The 23,044-nt window shown below is 45.8% G+C and overlaps 1 protein-coding gene across 4 annotated transcripts in view; it reads left to right on the top strand.

The window, feature by feature from the left end:
- ylpm1 (YLP motif containing 1) overlaps positions 1-22,648 on the top strand; it is a 37,129-nt gene extending 14,481 nt beyond the window's left edge. For 2 of the 4 annotated variants that reach the window (XM_060916186.1, XM_060916185.1), the window contains exons 14-21: positions 3,935-4,111; positions 4,210-4,293; positions 4,538-4,621; positions 4,701-4,781; positions 12,179-12,230; positions 12,634-12,752; positions 12,874-13,057; positions 17,022-17,394. In XM_060916186.1, coding sequence (XP_060772169.1) covers positions 3,935-4,111; positions 4,210-4,293; positions 4,538-4,621; positions 4,701-4,781; positions 12,179-12,230; positions 12,634-12,752; positions 12,874-13,020 — 744 coding nt within the window. In that variant the 3' untranslated portion in view covers positions 13,021-13,057; positions 17,022-17,394. Of the gene's footprint in view, positions 1-3,934; positions 4,112-4,209; positions 4,294-4,537; positions 4,622-4,700; positions 4,782-6,396; positions 8,873-12,178; positions 12,231-12,633; positions 12,753-12,873; positions 13,058-17,021; positions 17,395-21,559 lie in introns of those variants that run through there. The other 2 variants (XM_060916189.1, XM_060916187.1) reach the window with 2 other exon arrangements.
- The last annotated feature ends 396 nt before the right edge of the window (positions 22,649-23,044 follow it).

The following is a 23,044-nucleotide window of genomic DNA, read 5'->3' as shown; positions in this document are numbered from 1 at the left end:
CCCACACTACTATACCCCCACACTACTACTATACCCCCACACTACTACTATACCCCCACACTACTACTATACCCCCACACTACTATACCCCCACACTACTACGTATACCCCCACACTACTATACCCCCACACTACTATACCCCCACACTACTATACCCCCACACTACTACGTATACCCCCACACTACTACGTATACCCCCACACTACTATACCCCCACACTACTATACCCCCACACTACTACGTATACCCCCACACTACTACGTATACCCCCACACTACTATACCCCCACACTACTATACCCCCACACTACTATACCCCCACACTACTACGTATACCCCCACACTACTATACCCCCACACTACTATACCCCCACACTACTACGTATACCCCCACACTACTATACCCCCACACTACTACGTATACCCCCACACTACTATACCCCCACACTACTACGTATACCCCCACACTACTATACCCCCACACTACTACGTATACCCCCACACTACTATACCCCCACACTACTATACCCCCACACTACTATACCCCCACACTACTATACCCCCACACTACTACGTATACCCCCACACTACTATACCCCCACACTACTACGTATACCCCCACACTACTATACCCCCACACTACTATACCCCCACACTACTACGTATACCCCCACACTACTATACCCCCACACTACTACGTATACCCCCACACTACTATACCCCCACACTACTACGTATACCCCCACACTACTACGTATACCCCCACACTACTACGTATACCCCCACACTACTATACCCCCACACTACTACGTATACCCCCACACTACTATACCCCCACACTACTACGTATACCCCCACACTACTACGTATACCCCCACACTACTATATCAACACTTGATTCCTGGCACATATTTGTTTATCTTTACTAGTGGTTTGCAAAAGTAGTAATTGAGTCTTCACACTTTGTTTTAATTTGAAATACCACTGATATTCCATTTATTTGTTTTCTAATAAAAATAACATCAAAGCTGTCAAGGTAAGAAACATCTGCCTATTTGAGGTGATTGACACTGGCAAAGATGAGTGGAAAATTATAAATTGTAGGTAGGCCTGTTGATATTATTAATAATATAAATAATAATTGTATGCAGCACTTAATAAAGGTCAAATAAATACATTTTAAAAAACAGTGAAATTATAATAATATGAGCAATAGATCACAGCAGTTGTGCTGCGTCCTGCATGTCATTGCTGTCATCCATGGCCAAAGCAAAAAACTCGAATTCTGACTCTCTCTCATTCAGCTGGTCATACATGTTGTCCCCCAAATCTTCGGTTCGCCTGGTCATAGTAGGTGCGGAGAGACTCGCCGCGTTGAGCGCATCCTTCTTGTCGGGACACACCTCCTCGGCCACAGCAAGCACACATACTTTAACAAAGTCCCCATCAGTAAACGGCTTTCCATGGGTAGCGAGTAGGTGAGCTACCTTATAGCTAGCTCGGACAGCAGCCTGGTTGATCTGGGTTTGGCGAAGGAATACATTCTGTTGTGCAGCCAGTCCGCATTTCATCCTCCGAATCCTGTCTTCTCTTGTTTGCCCTCGCAAACTAACATACTCTTTGTGGCAGGTTTCGTAGTGACGACGCAGATTATATTCTTTGAAAACCGACACACTTTCTTTACATACAAGACAAACTGCACGGTCCTTACACTCATAGTTCGAATTACGTGGGAGCCAATGGGAGCTGAGCTCCCATTCCCTCAGGCTCCCATGAAAGAAGCAAACTTAATTTTCTGTGGAAGTCTCTCAAATACGTCATATATCACCATAATAAGCTTGAATAGCCTATATCACCATATAAATATAAATAAAACTCATTTCATTTCCGATCACCATGCAGCCATAACTTTGTATTGAACGTGTTATTAAACCGCAACATGTACGGCTGTACTTCACCACCACACCACTATGCGCGCAAACTGAAATTTGCAGCCTGCGAAATCGAATGTGAAGTTAAGTCCAAAGAAGACTTGTCCTCTAGCTCACAACGATCTTCCTTTCTTTAACTATATATATATATATATATATATATATATATATATATATATATATATATATATATATATATTTGTTTGACTCTCTCTCTCTCTCTCTCTCTCTCTATATATATATATATATATATATATATATATATATATATATATATATATATATATATATATAAAAAATGCAACTGTGTGTGTGTGTGTGCGCGCGCCTGTGTGTGAAAGCTGTGCACTGCAGTGCGCAAAAGTGCGCTGGTCCAGGAGAGCGAGTATGCATTGCTTTTTTTTTTTTTTAAATAGAGACCCCCATAGGGTCAAATTTATAATTCGAACCCTGCTTACACTGAATGAAAAAATAATCAGTGGTCCACTGTTCTTTAAAAACTCTGCACTCTGTCAGCTTTTCGCTGACCGCTCGCCATTTTGCTGTCCTGAACACTGACAGTTCTCTGCACGTGCGCTGCCTGTCACTGCTTGATTGCGAGCATATGACAAAAATTCGGAAAAGATGAATAGTTCATTTTATAACTAAATATCAATTTAATTGATAAAATCAACAAAATACAAGATGCAGACATGTTATTATTTGCCGAAAAGCAATTTAAAAAAATAGGCCATGACCACTTTTGGGGATTGCCTCATAGGGCCGGTTGAAGTGTTGGGGGGCAGAGGGGCTGGGGGGCCGGTCAAAGGGGGGTGGCGGGCCGGATCTGGCCCGCGGGCCGTAGTTTGGTGACCCCTGGTGTAAAGAGTGCAGCTAAGAGAAATCAGAGCTGCGTAAAAAGCGAGAGGCAGAGAGCAGAAATGAAACTGAACGGGGCGGGAGCTAGGTTAGAGCAGTCAGCGTAAGTTGGCATTTAGAGTGAGGGCACACAATTTTACCTTTCCATCCTTGCTTTAAAATTGTGATTTTCGGATACACAAATAATGACGGCACAAAATCTGGACTGCTTGAGTCAAGCGAGACCTCTCCTACAAACAAAACTGCATGCAAAGCTAAGTTAACATGCTAACAATATTCATTACATTGTGTAACTATGACCCAGCTAATCAGACAAACGTTACCAAAGTATTTTGCTACATCAATAAACGAAGACTAGAAAGAATAAAAAAGAAAGATTTAATAAATAGCCTGATCTTACCTGTGATGAAGTGGGCGCTGCAAACCCGCGCATTTTTGATGGCGCTTTCATCCCAGTCTACACGTTTGATGGCTTGTAGCCATAGACGTCGGCGTTTTTTTTTTTTTTTTTTGGAATGGGTGAGATCCTGCTGGAATTCTGTACATTTTAACCCCATCACTGCTACGATTCTGACACCCGACAACACAACAACTAGGCATTTCTTCCAAATATTTCTTCTCGTCTGACCGTCGCAGAGTCTTTTTTTGGGTCCAGGCTGCGCGCGCAATTTCCTCTTACGTATGAATGACGTTTACTGCGAAGGGGTCTATTAAAGCAGAGTTTTACTTTTCCTTGACGAGCACCACAGAGACGATGCTGGGAAACTCGATCAGAGTGTGTTCCAGTCACGCCAGAATTGAGTTTGCGCCGAGGTCTGTTAAAGAACAATCATGAATATTACATTTGGCTAATCAGAGTAAAGCGTGTTAATTCTAAGCACCATGGTTCCAGAATGTTTACAGTGTTTAGTATTGCAGTAATGAGAACGTTCTGGAACAGCTCTGAATAAAGCAGCTGTTTCTATCATAGAGACGACGCTGAGCTCATTCAGGGAGAATAACTTCATCAAATAAAAACGGCAGTGTGTAAACGTGAAGCAGGAAGGTGGTGTATACACCGTTCCCTACACGTACACACGTGCACGCACACGATCATGCGGTAACTCGGGCATGAAGAGTGTGCGCTGATGTAAATAACGTTGCAGGTCCTTGAGTATGAGTATGAGCCAGAGATGGAGGACACGTATAGGAACAGCATGCTGAAGACCTTCAGGAAGACTCTGGACGATGGGTTCTTCCCCTTCATCATCCTTGATGCCATCAACGAGAGAGTGAAGTACTTCGACCAGTTCTGGAGCGCAGCCAAGACCAAAGGGTTTGAGGTGAGCTGTCTGCCACACAGCCGTCCTTCTCGCACGAAGAATGTTAGCTGTCTGTCTCAGGAACTGTCTCACTGCGATACCTGTCTCCCATCCCACAGGTGTACGTGGCTGAAGTCTCAGGTGACCATCAGACCTGTGCCAAGAGGAACATCCATGGGCGCAAGCTGAAGGACATTACAAAGGTCTTTATTTACACTTTACACAGCTTGTAGGGAATCTGGCAGGAATGTTGAGGGAATTCTGGGAATACAGAGGCAGTGAAGACCTGGGAGTGTGGTAATCTGAAACAGGAGGGATGGGGGAGGGTGTTGGGGATGGAGGTGGGGGGGGGAATAACAAGTGCACGCAATTGGAGTAGTAAGGGGTGAGTCAGGATGCCAGTGGTGTAAGTGAACCATTAAATGAATCATTGTTCTGTGTGCACAGCTGGCGAACAACTGGGAGTCGGCCCCGGTGCACATGGCGCGTCTGGACCTCCGCTCACTGCTGCAGGATGCTGCTATAGAGGAGGTGTGTACTGTACACTGCACTCTCACACTGACGGGTTAGTTCACGGGGTGGTGGTGATCTCACAGCGCTTGTGCCCCAGGTGGAGATGGAGGACTTTAACCCATCGGAGATGGACGCTGAAGCTGAGGACAAGAAGGAGGAAGAGGACGAGGCGGAGCTGGTAGGACTTTAATATTCCTGCATGTTTTCTCTCAGAACAGGTGTGTGTGTGTGAGTGTGTGTGTGTGTGTTTCTCCCTAAACGTCTGATTTGGGGTTTTTACTTCTAAATATTCTAAACCTGAGTGATGTCTGGGTGGTGCTTTGATGAAGTGTTTATGAATTAAATAATATTTTCTACAATGTTATAGAATCCAGTCCATATCAGATCTTCCTGATGCACTGTTTTTAAATGCTTTATTTCACTAATTGCGTACTTTGTTCCAGTTGTCCTTGCTTTTGAGTTAATTATGTTTTGGAATTAATTAGTGACTTGCTGCTAATCAGTGGTTTAAAAACAAATTAAATATACAACATACTTTTTAAGACTGTAATGATGTGCTGCTTGGACTGTGTGTGTGAGGACCTTCATCAGAGTCTTGAGTTTTAAATTCTACCTTTAAACGCTGCTCTGTACTCCGTAGTAAAAAGCTATAGCATGGAGTCAGACATTACGTCACACACTCCTGTAGTTTTTAGTGTTTATGAAGCGCAGACACATCCTCACTTGCTTTTATTCACACACTTTCTTTAAAATAGAATTAATAATAAATGAAACTTGGTGCCTGAAAAACACAGTAACGTTCCTTGTGGCTTTAAGTGTGTAGAAGTGCTTTTGAGTGACAGTGTGAAATCTTTACTGAATACTAAATGTACAGTGCAGAGAATAAAGATGTATACAAGGTAGTAAATATCCTATCTACAGTAAATCTTGTCATGTCTACACTCCCCGGACACTTTAATAGGAACTTGTTGTTGGTTCTAAGATCCCTGTTCTTGGCTGCAGGAGTGGAACCCAATGTGTTCTTCTGCTGAGATGCTTTTCTGCTCACCACGGTTGTAAAGAGTGATTATATGAGTTACTTTATCCTTCCTGGCAAAAAAAAGCTCGACCCAATCTGTCCATTCCCCTCTGACCCTCTCTTATCAACAAGGCGTTTGTTTCCACCCACAGAACTGTCGCTCACTCACTCAGTGTTTTTTGTTTTCTGCACCATTCTGTGTAAACTCTAGAGACTGTTGTGTGTGAAAACCCCAGGAGATCAGCAGCTTCTGAAATACTCAAACCAGTCCATCTGGATCAAACCAACACCCAGACCACAGTGAGAGAAAGAAAGTCACACTGTGAGATCAGTTTTTCCCGTTCTGATGTCTGAACATTAACTGAAGCTCTTGATTTGTATCTGCGGGATTTGATGCATCGTGCTGCTGGCGAGGGATCGGCTGATTACAGAACTGCAGGGGTGTTCCTAATAAAGTGGCCGGGAGTATATAATAGTCACTAATGTCTAAACGAGTAATGTGTGCAGTAAGAATAGGATCTGTAATAAATCTAGTCATGCGAGAGTGAAGGTTGGGAGCGCTGGGGGAACTCCTTCACAGAACGGAACCAACAGCTCAGGAGTTGCAGAAAAAAAAAAAGACTTGAACAGTAAAAGCTGAGAGAGTCTGCAGAGCGATCTCTCCATCAGTCACAGGGTTCCTCATTTTACAGTTCCAAAAGATCACTTATTTATTTTTTTGATAATGCCAGTTATCTCATTGGTTAAAGTCTCACCAGCATTTTCTGTTGGCCAGCGCATCTCGCACTCACTCACTGCTATCGACCGAACATTGTGGGAGATGAAGCCACGCTCCAGAATGAACAATCCATGATTGAAGATGGCATGAAAAACCCACAGAACACCTGATAAAGTAATGCGGAATGAACAAGACCATGCGGAATGACTTGGCGGAAAATAATATTCAATAACAACCTTTCAGTAAAATCAGTCTCACTTTCTTTACTGTATTGACTTGTTTACTCTGATAATGATTTATAAAGCAGTTTATTACTTTTAATGAAATCCATGTTTTGCTTAACGTGACTAAATCAACGTTGTGTGTGATTTTACATGTGGAAAAACTCCAGTGTCCAGCGTAGAGGATAATGTAATGTTACTCTTATAATACATTTACACTTTCACTGCACTGTTCACCAGTGACACTTTTAAAAAGCCTCACAACAGACTTCTCCTCTTACACACTGACAGCTGAATCTGACGCCCTGCGGTTTTAACGACAACTTTGTGTCATTTTATAGAATCTCCATCTGTTTGTGTTTTTATTTCCATTACAGTCTGCACTGAAGGTTGTGTTTACTCCCGAAAGTATCTGTCCATGGAAACAGCTGACAGAATTAGTGCATTAAAAACTGAAAATGACCAACCTGACTTCGCAAAGGTCAAATTTGACACTTGGCTCAGGTAGAATGTTTGGAGTAGTTTACTCTCGCATGTTATAAGCCAAAATCAATATTTTTCATGGTGAACTGGCGGTAGTGACCGTTTTTGCAAATGTGCAAAATTATCGGTTTTTAAAAAACTGAATTAATTAAACTGAATTAAGATTTCTTTACCAAAGAAGAACCTGCACTGGTCCAGAGCGAATGACAACTTTTAGCACCGTTGGTGTTTTTGAGCATGTTGTTTAGGGTGTTTAGGAAACGGTTTTGGACCGTAGCCCGGAACACGTCACTTTCCGCTTGACTGGCATCGAAGCTTTTTGTACAGAAAATGAGTTCATAATTTGTTTTCTATAAACTCTGAGGGGAAATACTTATATCTTTAGTAGATACTATAATAGATGAAGTGACATTTTCAGCAACATATATAAATATGCTCTGTGACATTGAAAAATGGGTCAAGGTCACTCATCTTGGGTCAGTGAGTTTCCATCATCTGTGGCTACCAGCAGTGAAAATTTCGTCTGAAACTGAACAACCTTTGGAAGAAAAATGTATCACCAAAAATAAGTCTTCATCTATTAATAATATAATGAATGTCCTATAGTGCCTCTCACTGGGGGGGACGAAGCAGTAAGAGAGAGGAACGCTCATAGAAAAGATTCGTCTTCAACTGAGATCTGAAAGTAGAGAAAGATGATCAATCACAGAGAGATGGAGGAAGAGAACTCCAGAGTTTGGGGGCAGTGGCACTGAAGGATCTGCCCCCCAGGGTGGGAAGCCTGGCGTGTGGTACAGCAAGTAGGTTGTTGCGAGAGGATGTCGGTGAGTGGGGAGAGCAGAGCGAGATTATACAGGAGACGAGATCCAGGACAGAACCGGGAGCTGGTGCATGAGCGAGGCTGGGGAGATGTGAGCAGAGCATTTAGTACGGGTCAGAGCTCGACCTACGGAGTGATGAATATACTGTAGGTTCTGTTCAGACTTTTGCAGGAAAGCCAGTGAAGAGTGAAATACAGGAGCCAACACTGGACATGAACGCGTGAAGCAGAGTGAAGGGAGCTCGGTGGTTAACACTTGGAACTTGAGTTTAGAAGGTTGAGTGCAAATCCCAGTACTGCCATTGCTGGGACTTTATCCCTCACCTTCTCAGTGGTTTCGGTGATGTGAATACAAATCTGAAGTGTAAATATCATGTGTATAGAAAAGCAAGTAAAGTCACAACAGTTTTTATGTGCAAATACCTGTGTGGGGGGGTCCTGTAACGGGGGGTCCTGTAACTGTATCTTGTCTCAGTGATGAAACGTGTTGATATGAACTTTACATGTTGTGGTAGTAATGCTGAGCATAAAGCTAGCAGTGATAACGGTGGAAAATAGTAACGAGTCCAGTAAATAAATCTGCTAATGTATGCAGTAAATATAGTAATGACTTTTCAGTAAAGATATTTGTATCTGCAGTTTTTACAGTGTGAAGCAAAATGTAAATATACAAATGTAATGTCACACTAACCTCCTGTTCAACATGTTGTGTGCGAAGTGTGTGTGTGTGTGAGAGAGAGTCAGTTTGTGGTAAACACTGACCCTGAATATTGTGTGTGAGATGAAGAGCATGTGCTGATATGAACTTGATGTATCCCAGTAACGGAGTCGCGTGGTGTTTCAGCAGCGGTTCTCCTCAGAAGAATCAGAGCCTCGGGTTCCTCTGATGTTCCTCTCGGTGTACTCTGTACTCCTCTTGCCAGAACTGTACTGTGTATATTGGGCCTGATCTCATTGCCATATTCATCATGGGCCTGGTGTTGATGTAATAAATCCTTGTTCTGCTTCATCATGAATATTGCAATGGTGTCGTTTAGCTGATGATCTGCACACACACTCCTGCTGTTAGTGCTGTGCAGATACTAGGCCTGTCACGATATTCGATATACCAACTTATCGTACGGTAAATGAAAATGAACTCCTTCCTAATTTCTTTTTACCGCGATTTTGGCATTTACGCGCTGTACTGTACATCGCCATAGGGAAGTCGCCAGAGTATTAGCTTGACCCATTGACTGAATAAAACGCCGCAGCTCTCCGTCAGAGGCGGGGCCTCCCAGCATGCAACAGTTATCCAGCCAGAGTATCCACTGAATGGAGAAAAGACATCATGTTACTCCGTTGTACAGACCACAGGTGTAGGATTGGGTATGGACGTGTCCCGACCGATATCAAACGATGGCTGATGCGTCCCTACCAATATTTCTGATTGAAGGAAAAAAAAAAATCACACTCCGTGTGTGGTACACAAATGGTTCCTGTAGGTTTCCACTGGGCAAAACACCACGCAAAATTCGCTCATGAATATTCGCTCTGGGGGCGTGGTCGTGAAAACAGCAAGCAAGTTCGGCTACCGTGTCAGTTAGCAAGTGCGGTTGCAGTGCAGTAACCGGCTGCTGGCTAGCAAACTGTCCTTGAGGAATGTAGTGTTAGATTAGCTCGTAAAATTAATCAGTTAACAAGTTTGTATTCGGTGTGTAAAAACGACAACATACGAATGACTGTTTAAGTTTGTGTGGCGTGTAAATAACAATCCGACTTGATACAACTAGTGTTCATTAAGGTCATAAAGAGATTATTAAATCATATCAGATTGTGCTAATGTTGGCTAATATTGCACCGAGTCTTGCTTGTAAAGTGCCTGCAAACTTTAGCAGCCCGCTAACCCTGAACCTGAAGCGCTTCAGTTAAGACCTGCAGAGCCCTGACTGAGTTCGGGGAACATGACACATGTAAACAACAACAACCCGATGGTGATGTGGACATTGTTCGAGGCCCAGACACCTTTTAATCAAATCAAACATTTTCATGTAATAAGCAGAACAGCCTCCGCCTTCTGGATCAGAAATGTTTGGTGACTCCGCCCCTCTTTTTTGAAACCATCACATACCGAGTCCACACATCCGCTGAGCTGATTGGTTTTCGAGGCGGTTCATTTGAAAGCTGGAGGCCAAAAACTTTTCTCTGTAGAACCCTGTCGCTCCCCCCCCCCCCCCCCCCCATTCTTGGCTCAAGAAGACAACAAAAGGGCAATAAAACAACAACCAATCAGAATGGTTGTTGTATCTGAATTCTGATTGGTTGTTGTATCTGAAATCAGAATTCAGATGCATTCTGTTGCCAAGTAAAATTGTAACGTGTCAAAGTTGTCGAGCCCTCGTGCTGTTTTACCGTTCGATCAATCACATGTCAGCTTAAACTAGCATTCTAAACTAGTTACAGATCCCACAGAAGCGAGCCGACTCCCCCTGCAGCCTCATGGAACGCAGTGTTTAAGGCTCCGGATGGGTTTTACTTCCATTTATGAGGGAAAGGAACAGACACCCTCCCGACAGTCAGTGCGGTATTCGCTTGGAAAACACATTTGCAAATTGGTAGAATGAGTTAATCATCACATGCAAGATTTGCAATTAATCAGATGAAGAATTATTATTATTATTATTATTATTATTCATGAATTACTACAGTTCTGAACTTCAAATGTTAAAAGTCTGGCCTTTGGAGAGATGATGGAGACTCTTTTGGTGGAACACAATGGAGCAAAAATATTGTGATCCTCTAATGTTGACCTGAAGTTGGCACCACTGGGGGTTGGCATTGGGTTTATGTCCCCACCAGTGTTAATGCCAAACCTACACCCTTGCCGACATGTTCTCTCGTTCTAATTGTTACTTTTATCCAAATGACAGCTGGCAATACGTTGTTACTTTGCACTTTTTGTTTATCTGGGTGCTAATCTTTGAGAAACTGGATTGGCAGAATGTTCTGTGAAAAGTGTCTTATTACTCTGTGCCAAGTTAATATTTGCTTAAGTGCAATTTTTATGAGCCATAGATTGTATTTTATTTATTGTTTTTGTTGCAAGTGGGTTTGTTTGTTTTATTTCTTTAGTGTGTACACACACACACTATATATTTTTTTTGTGTGTGTATATGAGTGATTCCACGCTTATGGGTACTGAAATGGGGACATGAACTTATTTTTAAAAATTCACCTAAAACCATTTCTTTTTTTACCATCAGGTCACAAAACATGTAATCTTTAATGAATGATATGTTAAAAGATAACTTTAATTTTCTGAGATGTAATAAAAACATATTTATATGCCAAAGTCAGAACGTAACAGAAGTGTTGTGGACATATATATTCTCAATTTTAACAATGTAGAATTACTTTTTGAAACATAGGAAGGTGATGTTTTAGCAAATATAATTAATAAACATGTGTAGTAGAATAAACATACACATTCTTTCAATAAGATTAACATGGTATATAGCTAGATTGTAATTAATTTGTAACAGACGCGAGATGGACAATCGTAACAGAAGTAATGTAACAGACATCATTTTGGAACTCATAGGCTTGACTTTGGCATATAAATATGTTTTTATTACATCTCAGAAAATTAAAGTTATCTTTTAACATATCATTCATTAAAGATTACATGTTTTGTGACCTGATGGTAAAAAAAGAAATGGTTTTAGGTGAATTTTTAAAAATAAGTTCATGTCCCCATTTCAGTACCCATAAGCGTGGAATCACTCATATATATTTTTTTGGTGTGGGTTTTTTTTTTTGAACGTGTTCCACTGTTGAATTCAAGTTGACTTAATTAAAAAGTCTACTGTTCTGTGAAAGGATGTATTTGCATGATCATTATTAATTTACTAGTGGCATAAAATTGTCTTGAAAAGACGTCAACAATAATATCGTTTATCACAATTTCTGAGACAATATATCGTCCAACAATATTTATCATTGTGACAGGCCTAGCAGATACGCACCCGGAGTTACAGCACTGACTGCACTAAACTTATTTTAGGACTCCTCACTGTCTCGCATGTTCTGAGAGTATTAAACATGATCACAGGATCTGATGGCTAATGATTTCTTTTAAAACCATCATTTTCATCTTGTGCTCCTCTTCATGCAAAGAGCCATCATCCCTCGCTCCATATTTCTCTCTCACCCTCTTGTCTGTCTCTCCCCTGTGCCTTTCCTCTCTCTCTCTCTCTCTCTCTCTCTCTCTCTCTCTCTCTCGTCCCTCTCCCCCATGGCTGATCATTAACGGCTGGAGTGTTTTTCTGTAATTTAGGGATACCTTCCCAAAAGCAAATGGGAGATGGACACATCTGAGGCCAAACTAGGTGTGTATTCTGTTTATTCAAAATAAATACAACTTTACATATTCATTTTTCATGTTTTTGACTAGGGTTGGGTGATGCTGCAAAAAATTCTCAAACCTTTTTTTTTTTTTCCCCCTCCACCTTGTAGTATTGTTTTCAGTTGTACCCATCGTTTATTGTAAATGTTCAGTAAGACGAGCTTCCTGTGGAGCAGCTCGGTGTTTATCGACCCGACAGTCCGTTAGTCCCGACACTGCAGCATCACGTCACATCACCCAGCCCTGTCTCTGACTTTTGATTTATAATCAGTGGAATATCAATGTGACTGTTATACTGATATCATTCTCAGTCTTAGAATTGAGTGATTTTATACAAGTAGCAGTTGCCATGATGATGACCTCTGTGACCTTTTCCCTTGGTACAGATAAGCTGGATGGTTTAGCTGGAGGAGGGAAGAGGAAGCGAGACGTCTCTGCGATGGAGGACTTCTTACAGCTGCCAGATGATTACGCCAGCCGCATGTCCCAACCGGGGAAGAAAAGGGTAAATATATAACAAAAAATATCTGGATAAACTTTTGTTTTACTCTTCGCAGTTTTATTATCCTACACTTGTAACGAGCGCCAATGACGTGAACTGATGAATGTTTTGGTGTGTGTGTTAGGTGCGCTGGGCTGATCTGGAGGAGCAGAAGGACGCTGACCGGAAGCGAGCGATCGGGTTTGTCGTGGGACAGACGGACTGGGAGAAGATCACGGATGAAACTGGAAAGTTAGCTCAGCGCGCGCTCAATCGCACTAAATACTTTTAGAGCCGTTTATTCTCGCCTTCTGTACACACAACACACGGTGAGTGCCTGTATGAACACGCCCCCTTTACTAGGGCTGGGATGATGCATCACTGTGACCTAATGGGCTGGAATTATTATTATTATGAATAATAATAATATAACTTACTCCAGCTGTTTGGATGATCATTCCAGGCATTTAGTAGAAGCTCTTCTCCAGAGCGATGTGCAGCACACCCAGAGCAGCCTGGGGAGCAGTTGGGGGGGGGGGGGTTAGGTTCCTTGCTCAAGGGCACATCAGCCATTCCTGCTGGTCCAGAGAATTGAACCAGTGACCTTTTGGTCCCAAAGCTGATTCTCTAACCATTACGCCATGGCTTTACACGGTGATGATCCGTTATTATTCTGTGCCGGTGTAATATAATGCCATGTTCCGTTGGACACAAACGCACTGGCATCAGTGATGTAAATGTTGCTAATTTGCATATGGTTTGCATGGTGCTGTGTTTAATGTTAAGTAGATCATTGTGTTATATTGCACTGTGTGATGATTGGTTGCACAGAACGCAGTGATTTGAGACCTGCAGGATGATCACCGCCCTGATCACTACTGAATTTCAGTTTATTTTAGATTTTGGTTTTGTACTTGCAGAATATAACTAGCTATAAAATTAATGTAAAGTTTAACTAAATAAATGATTGTAGTAATGGACAGTAAATAACACGCATGTGTGTGCGCGCACAGAGATGTATTAGATGGATGATTATGGCTAGACAAGTAAATAGATGAGTAGAGACAGAAGTGTTACAGGGGTTCGTGTTACACTTACGATGCACTCTAATAAACATAGTTATGTTACTGGGGTTATGAGTTCTATGGAATAGGGATGTTATGAGAGTTACAGTGTTAAATGTTAGGTGAGTTGGGGTGTGTGTGTGTGTGTGTGTGTGTTACAGGTTGCATGGGTGTGAGGTGGTGTGCTGTGTGTTACAGGTTGTGGAGGAGTTAGGAGTGTTGACTTACAGATTGTATTAGTTGGAGGAGTCGGGGGAGTGCGGGTTGTAGGGGAGTTGGGGGAGTTATGTGAGTTACAGGTTGTATGGGTGTGTGAGTTGGGGTATTGTAGGTGTTGCATCAGTAGGGGAGTCAGGGACTGTCGTTGGGGGAGTGGGGGGTGTCACGGGTTGTTGGGGTGTCATGGATTTTATGGGATGTCTGGTAGTCACGGGTTGTAGGGGAGTCCAGATGTTGTACGGGAGTCCGGGCAGTTGCATGTTTTAGGGGTGTTGTGGGGGGGGGGGTCGCAGGTTATTGAGGGTGTTGCGGGTTTTATGGGATTTGGGGGAGTTGCAGGTTGTTGGAAGTGAGGGGTTGTGTGGGAGTTGTGGGTAGGTTGGGGCTGTCGCGTGTTGTAGGGGAGTCCGGGCTGTCGCGTGTTGTAGGGGAGTCCGGGCTGTCGCGTGTTGTAGGGGAGTCCGGGCTGTTGCGTGTTGTAGGGGAGTTACAGGTTGTATGGGTGTGTGAGTGGGGCGTGTTGTGTGGGTTAGAGGTGTTGGGTCAGTCGCGGGTGTCGGGGTGGGTTGCGGCCGTCGCGGGGGTCTTGCCTCAGTCGCAGGTGTCGGGGGGCGTTGCGTCAGTCGGGGGTGTCGGGGGCGTTGCGTCAGTCGGATGGGTTGGGGGCGTTGCCTCAGTCGCGGGTGTTGGGTGGGTTGCCTCAGTCGCGGGGTGGGTTGCCTCAGTCGCGGGTGTCGGGGGGGGGCCTTGCCTCTGTCGGGGGGGGGGGGCCTTGCCTTGCCTCTGTCGGGGGGGGCGCCGTGCCTTGCCTCTGTCGGGGGGGGCGCCGTGCCTCAGTCGCGGGCGTCGGGTGGGTCGCTGGCGTCGGGGGCCTTGCCTCAGTCGCTAGCGTCGGGGGGGGCGTCGCCTCAGTCAGGCGGGCGTCGCCTGAGTCGCGGGTGTTGGGTGGGTTGCCTCAGTCGCGGGGGGCCTTGCCTCAGTCGCGGGTGTTGGGTGGGTTGCGTCAGTCGGGGGTGTTGCCTCAGTCGCAGGGGCGTTGCGTCAGTCGCGGGTGTCGGGGGACGTTGCGTCAGTCGCAGGTCTCCGGGGGCCTTGCCTCAGTCTCCGGGGGCCTTGCCTCAGTTACGGGTGTTGGGGGGCCTTGCCTCAGTCGCGGGTGTTGGGGGCCTTGCCTCAGTCGCGGGTGTTGGGGGGCCGTCGCCTCAGTCGCGGGGGGGGGCGTCGCGGGGGCGTTGCATCAGTCGCGGGTGACGGGGGGGCGTTGCGTCAGTCGCGGGTGTCGGGGGGCCTTGTCTCAGTCGCCGGGGGCCTTGCCTCAGTCGCAGGTGTCAGGTGGGTTGGGGGTGTTGCCTCAGTCACGGGTTTCGGGTGGGTTGGGGGCGTTGCCTCAGTCGCGGGTGTCGGGTGGGTTGCGTCAGTCGTGGGTGTCGCGGGGGCCTTGCCTCAGTCTCGGGGGGGCCTTGCCTCAGTCGCGGGTGTCGGGGGGGGTGTCGCCTCAGTCGGGGGGGCGTCGCCTCAGTCGCGGGTGTCGGGGGGGCCGTTGCCTCAGTCGCGGGTGTCGGGGGGGGCGTTGCCTCAGTCGCGGGTGTTGGGTGGGTTGTGTCAGTCAGGTGGGTTGGGGGCGTTGCCTCAGTCGCCTCTGTTGGGTGGGTTGCGTCAGTCAGGTGGGTTGGGGGCGTTGCCTCAGTCGCCTCTGTTGGGTGGGTTGCGTCAGTCAGGTGGGTTGGGGCGTTGCGTCAGTCACGGGTGTCGGGGCGTCGCCTCAGTTGCGGGTGTTGGGTGGGTTGCGTCAGTTGGGTGGGTTGGGGCGTTGTGTCAGTTGTCGCCTCAGTCTCGGGGGCTGTTGCCTCAGTCGCGGGTGTCGGGGTGGGTTGCGTCAGTGGAGTGGGTTGGGGGCGTTGCGTCAGTCACGGGGGGCATTGCCTCAGTTGCGGGTGTTGGGTGGGTTGCGTCAGTCGGGTGGGTTGGGGCGTTGCGTCAGTCGTCGCCTCAGTCTCCGGGGCTGTTGCCTCAGTCACGGGTGTTGGGGTGGGTTGCGTCAGTGGGGTGGGTTGCGTCAGTGGGGTGAGTTGGGGGCGTTGCGTCAGTCGCGGGGGGCGTTGCCTCAGTCGCAGGTGTTGGGTGGGTTGCGTCAGTCGGGTGGGTTGGGGGCGTTGCCTCAGTCGCGGGGGGCGTTGCCTCAGTCGCGGGGGGCGTTGCCTCAGTCGCGGGGGGCGTTGCCTCAGTCGCGGGTGTTGGGTGGGTTGCGTCAGTCGGATGGGTTGGGGGCGTTGCCTCAGTCGCGGGGGGCGTTGCCTCAGTCGGGTGGGTTGCGTCAGTCGGGTGGGTTGGGGGCGTTGCCTCGGTCGCGGGGGGGGGGCGTTGCCTCGGTCGCGGGGGGGGGGGCGTTGCCTCGGTCGCGGGGGGGGGGGCGTTGCCTCGGTCGCGGGGGGGGGGGCGTTGCCTCGGTCGCGGGGGGGGGGGGTTTTGCCTCAGTCGGGGGGGCCTTGCCTCAGTCATGGGTGTCGGGGGGGCCCTTGCCTCAGTCGGGGGGGCCCTTGCCTCAGTCGGGGGGGCCCTTGCCTCAGTCGGGGGTGTTGGGGGGGGGCCCTTGCCTCAGTCGGGGGGGGCCTTGCCTCAGTCGCGGGTGTCGACGGGGGCCGTTGCCGCAGTCGCGAGTATCGGGGGGGGGGGGCTCACCTCAGTCGGGGGGGGAGTTGCCTCAGTCATTTGGGGGGGGGGGTTTGCCTCAGTCGGGGGGTTGCCTCAGTCGGGGGTGTCGGGGGGGGTTGCCTCAGTCGGGGGTGTCGGGGGGGGTTGCCTCAGTCGGGGGTGTCGGGGGGGTTGCCTCAGTCGGGGGTGTCGGGGGGGTTGCCTCAGTCGGGGGTGTCGGGGGGGGTTGCCTCAGTCGGGGGTGTTGCGAGTGCAGTGTGAGCTTGGGATGTTAGTTTTATCGGTGTGAAGTTCGGGTTAGTTGTGTGATGAACAGGTTTTCTAGGTGTTAATCTTGTGGTGTGTATGTGTGTTTCAGGTTCTCCTTGATGGTTGTCATGATGGGGAGGAGCTCCATGCTGTGGTGATTCATCTGTTCAAATTAGGCCACGCCCCTCTGACGGTCCTCCCTTTCTGCAGTATCTTAAATGTTTTCTTAGCCTGAATGTTAATTTTTTTTAAGTTTTTTTTTATTCATTACTCAGGTTATGTCCTGCAGTTATTGATGTTTATTTGATGCTAGGTGTTAGCCTGATGAGTTTTTGTTTTTTAGTCAATGTTCTCTGTGTGTTCCTCTCAGACTGTACTTTCTCACTCACACACACACACACTCTCTCTCTCTCACACACACACACACACACACACACACACACACACAAGAATAAACAGCACAGTAAACAGTGTGACACACACACTTGGCTCTGAGCTCGTTATTCTCACACTTGTCTGGATCCGCAAGCTGGTACACACAAGATCGTTACACACAAATAAGTTCCTCCTGAAGTTCACCCGGTGTTGTGCCCTGGTCCGTACTGTGTAAAAAATTAAATGTATGATCCGAACTCCGGGGTTCTAATAGAATCCAGTAAATAAAGATGATGTGAATGGGTTAAACCTGTGATTTAAAGAGCAGCGTAATCCGTGAGGGAGTCGGTGAAGCAGATCATCAGCTCAGACTGTACTGCTGAGGAACCACCGTGAGCACGCAGGTGTGGGAAGAAACTGTCTCTGTCTTTTCGTGGGAATGAGGGAGGTTCCAGTGATGGCGGTGAAAGAATGATGGAGTCATGGAAAGTTTGAACTCTGATCTTAACCAAGCCCCTGGAAGCTCCACCCCTTCTTTTCATCTCATTTTGCCCGGTGCTCATCTTGACTCTCTTCCCCGCTTGAGTGTGTGCTGATGCGGCGTCCTCACCTTCTGTCACGGTACCTGGAGAACGTACGAGGTCATTAATGTGAAGCGAGATCAGACTGGTGTGTGCGTGCGCTCCACTCAGCTTATTGAAAGGAGAGAGGTGAAATAAGCTGACTGTGAAGTGTCGCATCACACTTGACTCACTTTTAAAGGTAATGATCTAAACGCTGTCGATAAACTGGGAATATTTCATGGTTTCTGAAAGGGATGTTAAAGAAAAGAAAGACTGGTAAAGGATTCTATCCAACATGTTTGTGTTTTGTTTACTTTGAGGTGTGTTGATTTCCCTCAGACCTGTTCATGCTGCTGCTTCCACAACAGCCACGCCCAATAACCAGGTAACTTCTGGAGCATTCGCAGGTTGTTAAACTGGTAACTCATGTTGTATACTGTTTCGGTGTGGTGTTAATCATGATTAATTCACACTTCACACACTGTGTGTCCTGTGAATGAGTGTAATGAAGGTCCCTTTAACTCAGAACTGCAGAGTCTCATCGTTCTGTCTGCTCTGATGGCAAGCCAGTGGGACAGTCCTCTAAAGTGTGCTGATCTCGCGCTTCTCAGATTTTAGTTTTTTAAAACTCCATCATTGCCAAGGAGTGTTTATGGCCCTTTTCCACTACCCTTTTTCAGCTCACTTCAGCCCGACACGGCTCGCGTTTCGACTACCTCAGAGCAGCACGACTCAGCTCGCTTCAGCCCTGCTGAGCACCCAAAACTCGCACGGTTTTGGAGTGGGGCTGAAGCGAGCCAAACCGAGCCGAGTGGGGCTAGGGGCGTGAGGAGACACTCCCCTGTGCACTGATTGGTGAGGAGGAGTGTCCTCACACGCCCCGCGAGCACGCTGGGATCTGTAAACACCGCAAACCCGGAAGAAGAAGAATTACGAATTATGAGAATTTCTGAAGCCTTATGCGCCTCGCCTCATCTATACGCTCTTGCCAGTATCTGTTGGCGTTGTCGGTGACAACAAGCCACAGCACCAAGACCAGCAACACTAACGACTCCATGTCCTCCATGTTTATTGTTTACTATCCGGGTCGTGAGACTACCGCTTAAAAGATCACTGATGTCACTGTTTGTGCCGCCTAACGACATCACGTGACGTCCTCCCTCTTTTGCTAACTCCACCCAATGTGTCCACCCACTTCCAGCCAGCACGGTTCAGCGCGGTTGTAGTCGAAATGCAACTCCAACAGCCCCACTCAGCTCGACTCAGCCCAACTCAGCACGGCACGGCTCAGCCCAACTCGGCCGCATTGGTAGTGGAAAAGCGGCAATAGTGTTAAACACAGAGGTTGGGCATGACGGGGCGTGGCTGTATGCCTGAGATCACCTGCTTCATCACTTCACTTTCCTTGATGATCAGGTGTAAAGCTGTGTTCCAGCCAACCCTGTGGATAACATTCAACACTCGTGTGTGTTTAGGAAAGAGTAAAGCATCCAGAGAACTCGTTTTAAGACTTGGCGATTTAACAGTTGCGTCCCAAAGTGAATACTAACACGCTGGAGTCTGCTGAACAGCGCTGTGTGCAGGTATGAGGTTTGGGACGCAGCCACAATGTTCAGCACTGTTGGTTTTGAGTGATGAAACGGCTCCTTTTTAATTTCGCAGAGGAAACGAGTAAATATTTTATTACAGAGGTACTGAGAAAATAAATCTCAACACCAAAACAGACAAATCTGGAGAAAGTCTTTGACTTGACAATGAGACAAACCCTGTGAGAGTCAGAAAATAGAATGAAATTGATTGAATAAAATTTCTGTGGCAGTGAATAATGATAAACTGTTTTTGTGAAATAGAATAAACCTCAAAGCTTTCTGTGGAATTCATACTGAAATGTCACGCACAAAGCTGGGAAGGTGTCTACACAAGAAACTGCACACGCAGGATTCCATGCACGACACTCCGCCCCCTTTATTACAACCATTTTAATATGCTAATGAGGGCTACACCCCTCTTCAGATTCAGTAAAAATGGCAAAAGCAAGCAGAAAGTCTGACAAAAAAAGAAATTTCATAGAGTATGAGGTGGAGGATCCTCGTGAAGCTGGCAGCCCGCATGATGAGAAGGTGAAGAAAAGAATTTTGAGTCAGTTGTGCGTGAAAAATAAAAACCTGTGCCTCTCAATTTCTTGATCATGGCATCATGTAGCACCCTGTTAATGAAGCACTTGTTTATTTTGCGTGCACAAACACAATACGTTTTTAATTCATGTTCTCATCATACGGGATCCAGGTTCACAGAGGTCAGTAGGAGGAGCTTCTTTCAAAGGGAGAGTCTAGAAGAATGTTATGGTCCTCTGCCATTAATAGCGAGCGATGCATTTCTGTGAGAAAATGTGAAATCTGATTGCTCTGTTATACAAAAAAAAAAAAGACAAGTGCAGATCAGGATGGACGGATGAATAGATAGATAGATACATGGATGTGTCAGGTGAGTTGATCCAAGGTATGAAATGAAGTGTGATCAAGCTGCATGACTGATTCTGAAACTTCATTCCTTTGTTTTTTTTTTGTGTGTGTGTGTGTGTGTGTGTGTGGGGAGACCGGGAAACAACAAAAAAAGAGCGAATGAGTGCATCTTTCTTTCTAAAAGCTGTATACAAGCAACACAATATTCCTGAACAGGACAGATGAGCTGAAGTTGGTTTGGGGTCAATATCTCAAAACCTGGGAGAAGAATCATGATGAAAAAGTGGTTTGAATGAAATGTTTTATTATTAATCAGATAACGAGGAAAATGGAGTGGGAGAGCTCGGAGTGAGTGACCCTGTTCTTACAGGATGAGTGGTGGCATGTGAGGGAGATTCTGTGTACAAGATCACAATGAAGATAAAGAGACTCACATTTATTTGGGTAACGTACAAGATTAACATGTATAATAAGCAGTTATTGGACGAGGCTGAACAAAATATTGTGGTTGGTTCAGGACAAGCAGCAGTTCTTTATTGACTGATGCTGAAGGCAGACACTAACACATGATATTTTGTGAAAACAGTTCAACAATCGTTTTATCATTCAAATTATTATTTTTTTTGAAATATGGTTTATAAACTTTGCATCATGAATGTTGAGGACAGATCCAGTGCTCTTGGTTACCAGTTCAGCATCCTGATTTATAATGAACAGGCTGCAGCACGAGTTCATTGGCTTTAGTGTGATTTATTTCCTTTCAGACGGACGGTGCAGTGAATCCTAATGTTAGTAGTTTCACTGCATCGCTTCGGAGTCACCTCACCTGACTAAAACCATTCACACGTGCGTACAGACGGAGTTGGCGTAGAGGAACGCGTGCTCTCATGTTAATATCGCTCTTGATGCGTCGGAGTGTGAAAGATGGCGTACGTGACATATTTGTACATACACCGGGATTGAGGCCCGGGTCCCGGGAACAGTGCTGTGAACAGAAACAGAGGAATGTTAATCCTGGAGTAAACTAATTCTCTGTTGGTTGTGATGAAATTGTATGATATGATGAGTCTGTAAGCAGGTAAGTGTTCATAAGGAATATTATAAGTGTGTGTGTGTGTGTGTGTGAGATCATCCCAGATATTACACACTTCATCTGTTGGGTTCTTGTAATGACACATTTCCACCACAGAGGTCGCTAAAGCTCACACACTCGACAGCTGGGGTTTTATTGTCGTTCTTCTCTCTAGCTGTATATCCTGGAGCGAAATGTCCTTTCTCCAGGACCATGATGTCGCACAACTCTACACAAGACGACTTAAAGTGAAGATCCACAGCTGTGGTCAGTCAGCAGGATGTCATTTTCACACCTCAGGGTTTTCCAGCCTTTGCAGAGCAGCTTCGGTTCAGACCTTCAGTCCAACACCATGTGAGTAGAAGTGTAAGAGCTTTCACGGCATCTCTGTGTTCCAGCCTGACTTCAGCTTTTACAGCTCCTCTGTGGATGAAGAGCTGATGTCTGTATTAAAGGGTCTGACGGCGAAGACAGACGCCGTTCCTTCGTTCGCTGAAACCGGTTCAACAGGAAGAGGACGTCTGTCCACTGAAACTGAAACACACTGTGACGTTATTCAGCGTGGAACGCTTCAGGTTCTCCAACAAACCTGGACTCGTCTTCAGTGTTCACAAAGATGAGGTGAAGGATGTTTCCGCTGCGTGTGAACAGGATCACACTGGTGTTTCTGTGGTAAACGTTCAGCTGTAAGGTTTACAGAAAATCCTTTCACCTGCATCTACAATCACTGCTTTCTGTAAAAAGAGCCTGATTGGTGTGAGAGTCCAGAATGGACAGAAGCGTGTTCCTGCCAGGCCAGAAAAAGAAAAACGGATCAGCATCACATTATCACGTGAAAAGTTTATTTGGATATTTTTATTATTAAGACATACAAACTTATAATAAGGAACTTGTTCTTCTAACATTATACTATTTATCTTGTGATGACAAACATTTTTCATGTTATAAGGAGATAAGAGTCTCGGTGGAGGTGGACTTGCCGTGGGGGGGGTGTAACTGAGCCGTATTCCTCAGTGTGTCTGTGCGCCACACGCCGTGTCCTCATTCAAACACAAGTTTCACCTGCTAGTCGAACCCTTTAAATGATCTCGTGAAAAGGTTTGTTATAACAGTAATTTATAACAACATAGTCTACTGTTATAACAAGAAAAGTTTATTATAAGTTTGTTTGTTGTAATAACGTGAAAATATCTTGTTATACAACCCTGCTTCCAAAAAAAGTTTGAGTGCTGTGTAAAACATGAATAAAAACAGAATGAAATGATTTACAAATCCCTTTTGACTTATTTTCAATTAAATACAATACGAAGACAAGGTATTTAATGTTAAACTGAAACTTCTTGTTTTTTGTAAAGCTACACTCATTTGATGTCTGTAACACATTCCAAAGCTATTGGACAGGGGCATGTTTACCACTGTGTTACATCATCGTTTCTTTTAACAGCACTCCGTAAGTGTTTGTTTGTGAACTGAGAACATGAATTGTTCAAGTTTTGAAAGTGAAATTCTTTCCCATTCTTGCTTGATATGCGACTTTAGTTGCTTGATATTCTGAGGATGCCGTTGTTGTATTTTGAGTTTCATAATGCACCACACGTTTTCAATGGGAGGTAGGCAGGCCAGTTTAGCACCTGCACTCTTTTACTATGAAGCCACGCTG

The sequence above is a fragment of the Neoarius graeffei genome, chromosome 3 (genome assembly GCF_027579695.1).
Source record: "Neoarius graeffei isolate fNeoGra1 chromosome 3, fNeoGra1.pri, whole genome shotgun sequence".
NCBI classification, from domain to species: Eukaryota; Metazoa; Chordata; class Actinopteri; order Siluriformes; family Ariidae; genus Neoarius; species Neoarius graeffei.
The sequence above is the reverse complement of the archived record's forward strand: the minus strand, read 5'-3'. Positions and strand labels throughout refer to the sequence as shown.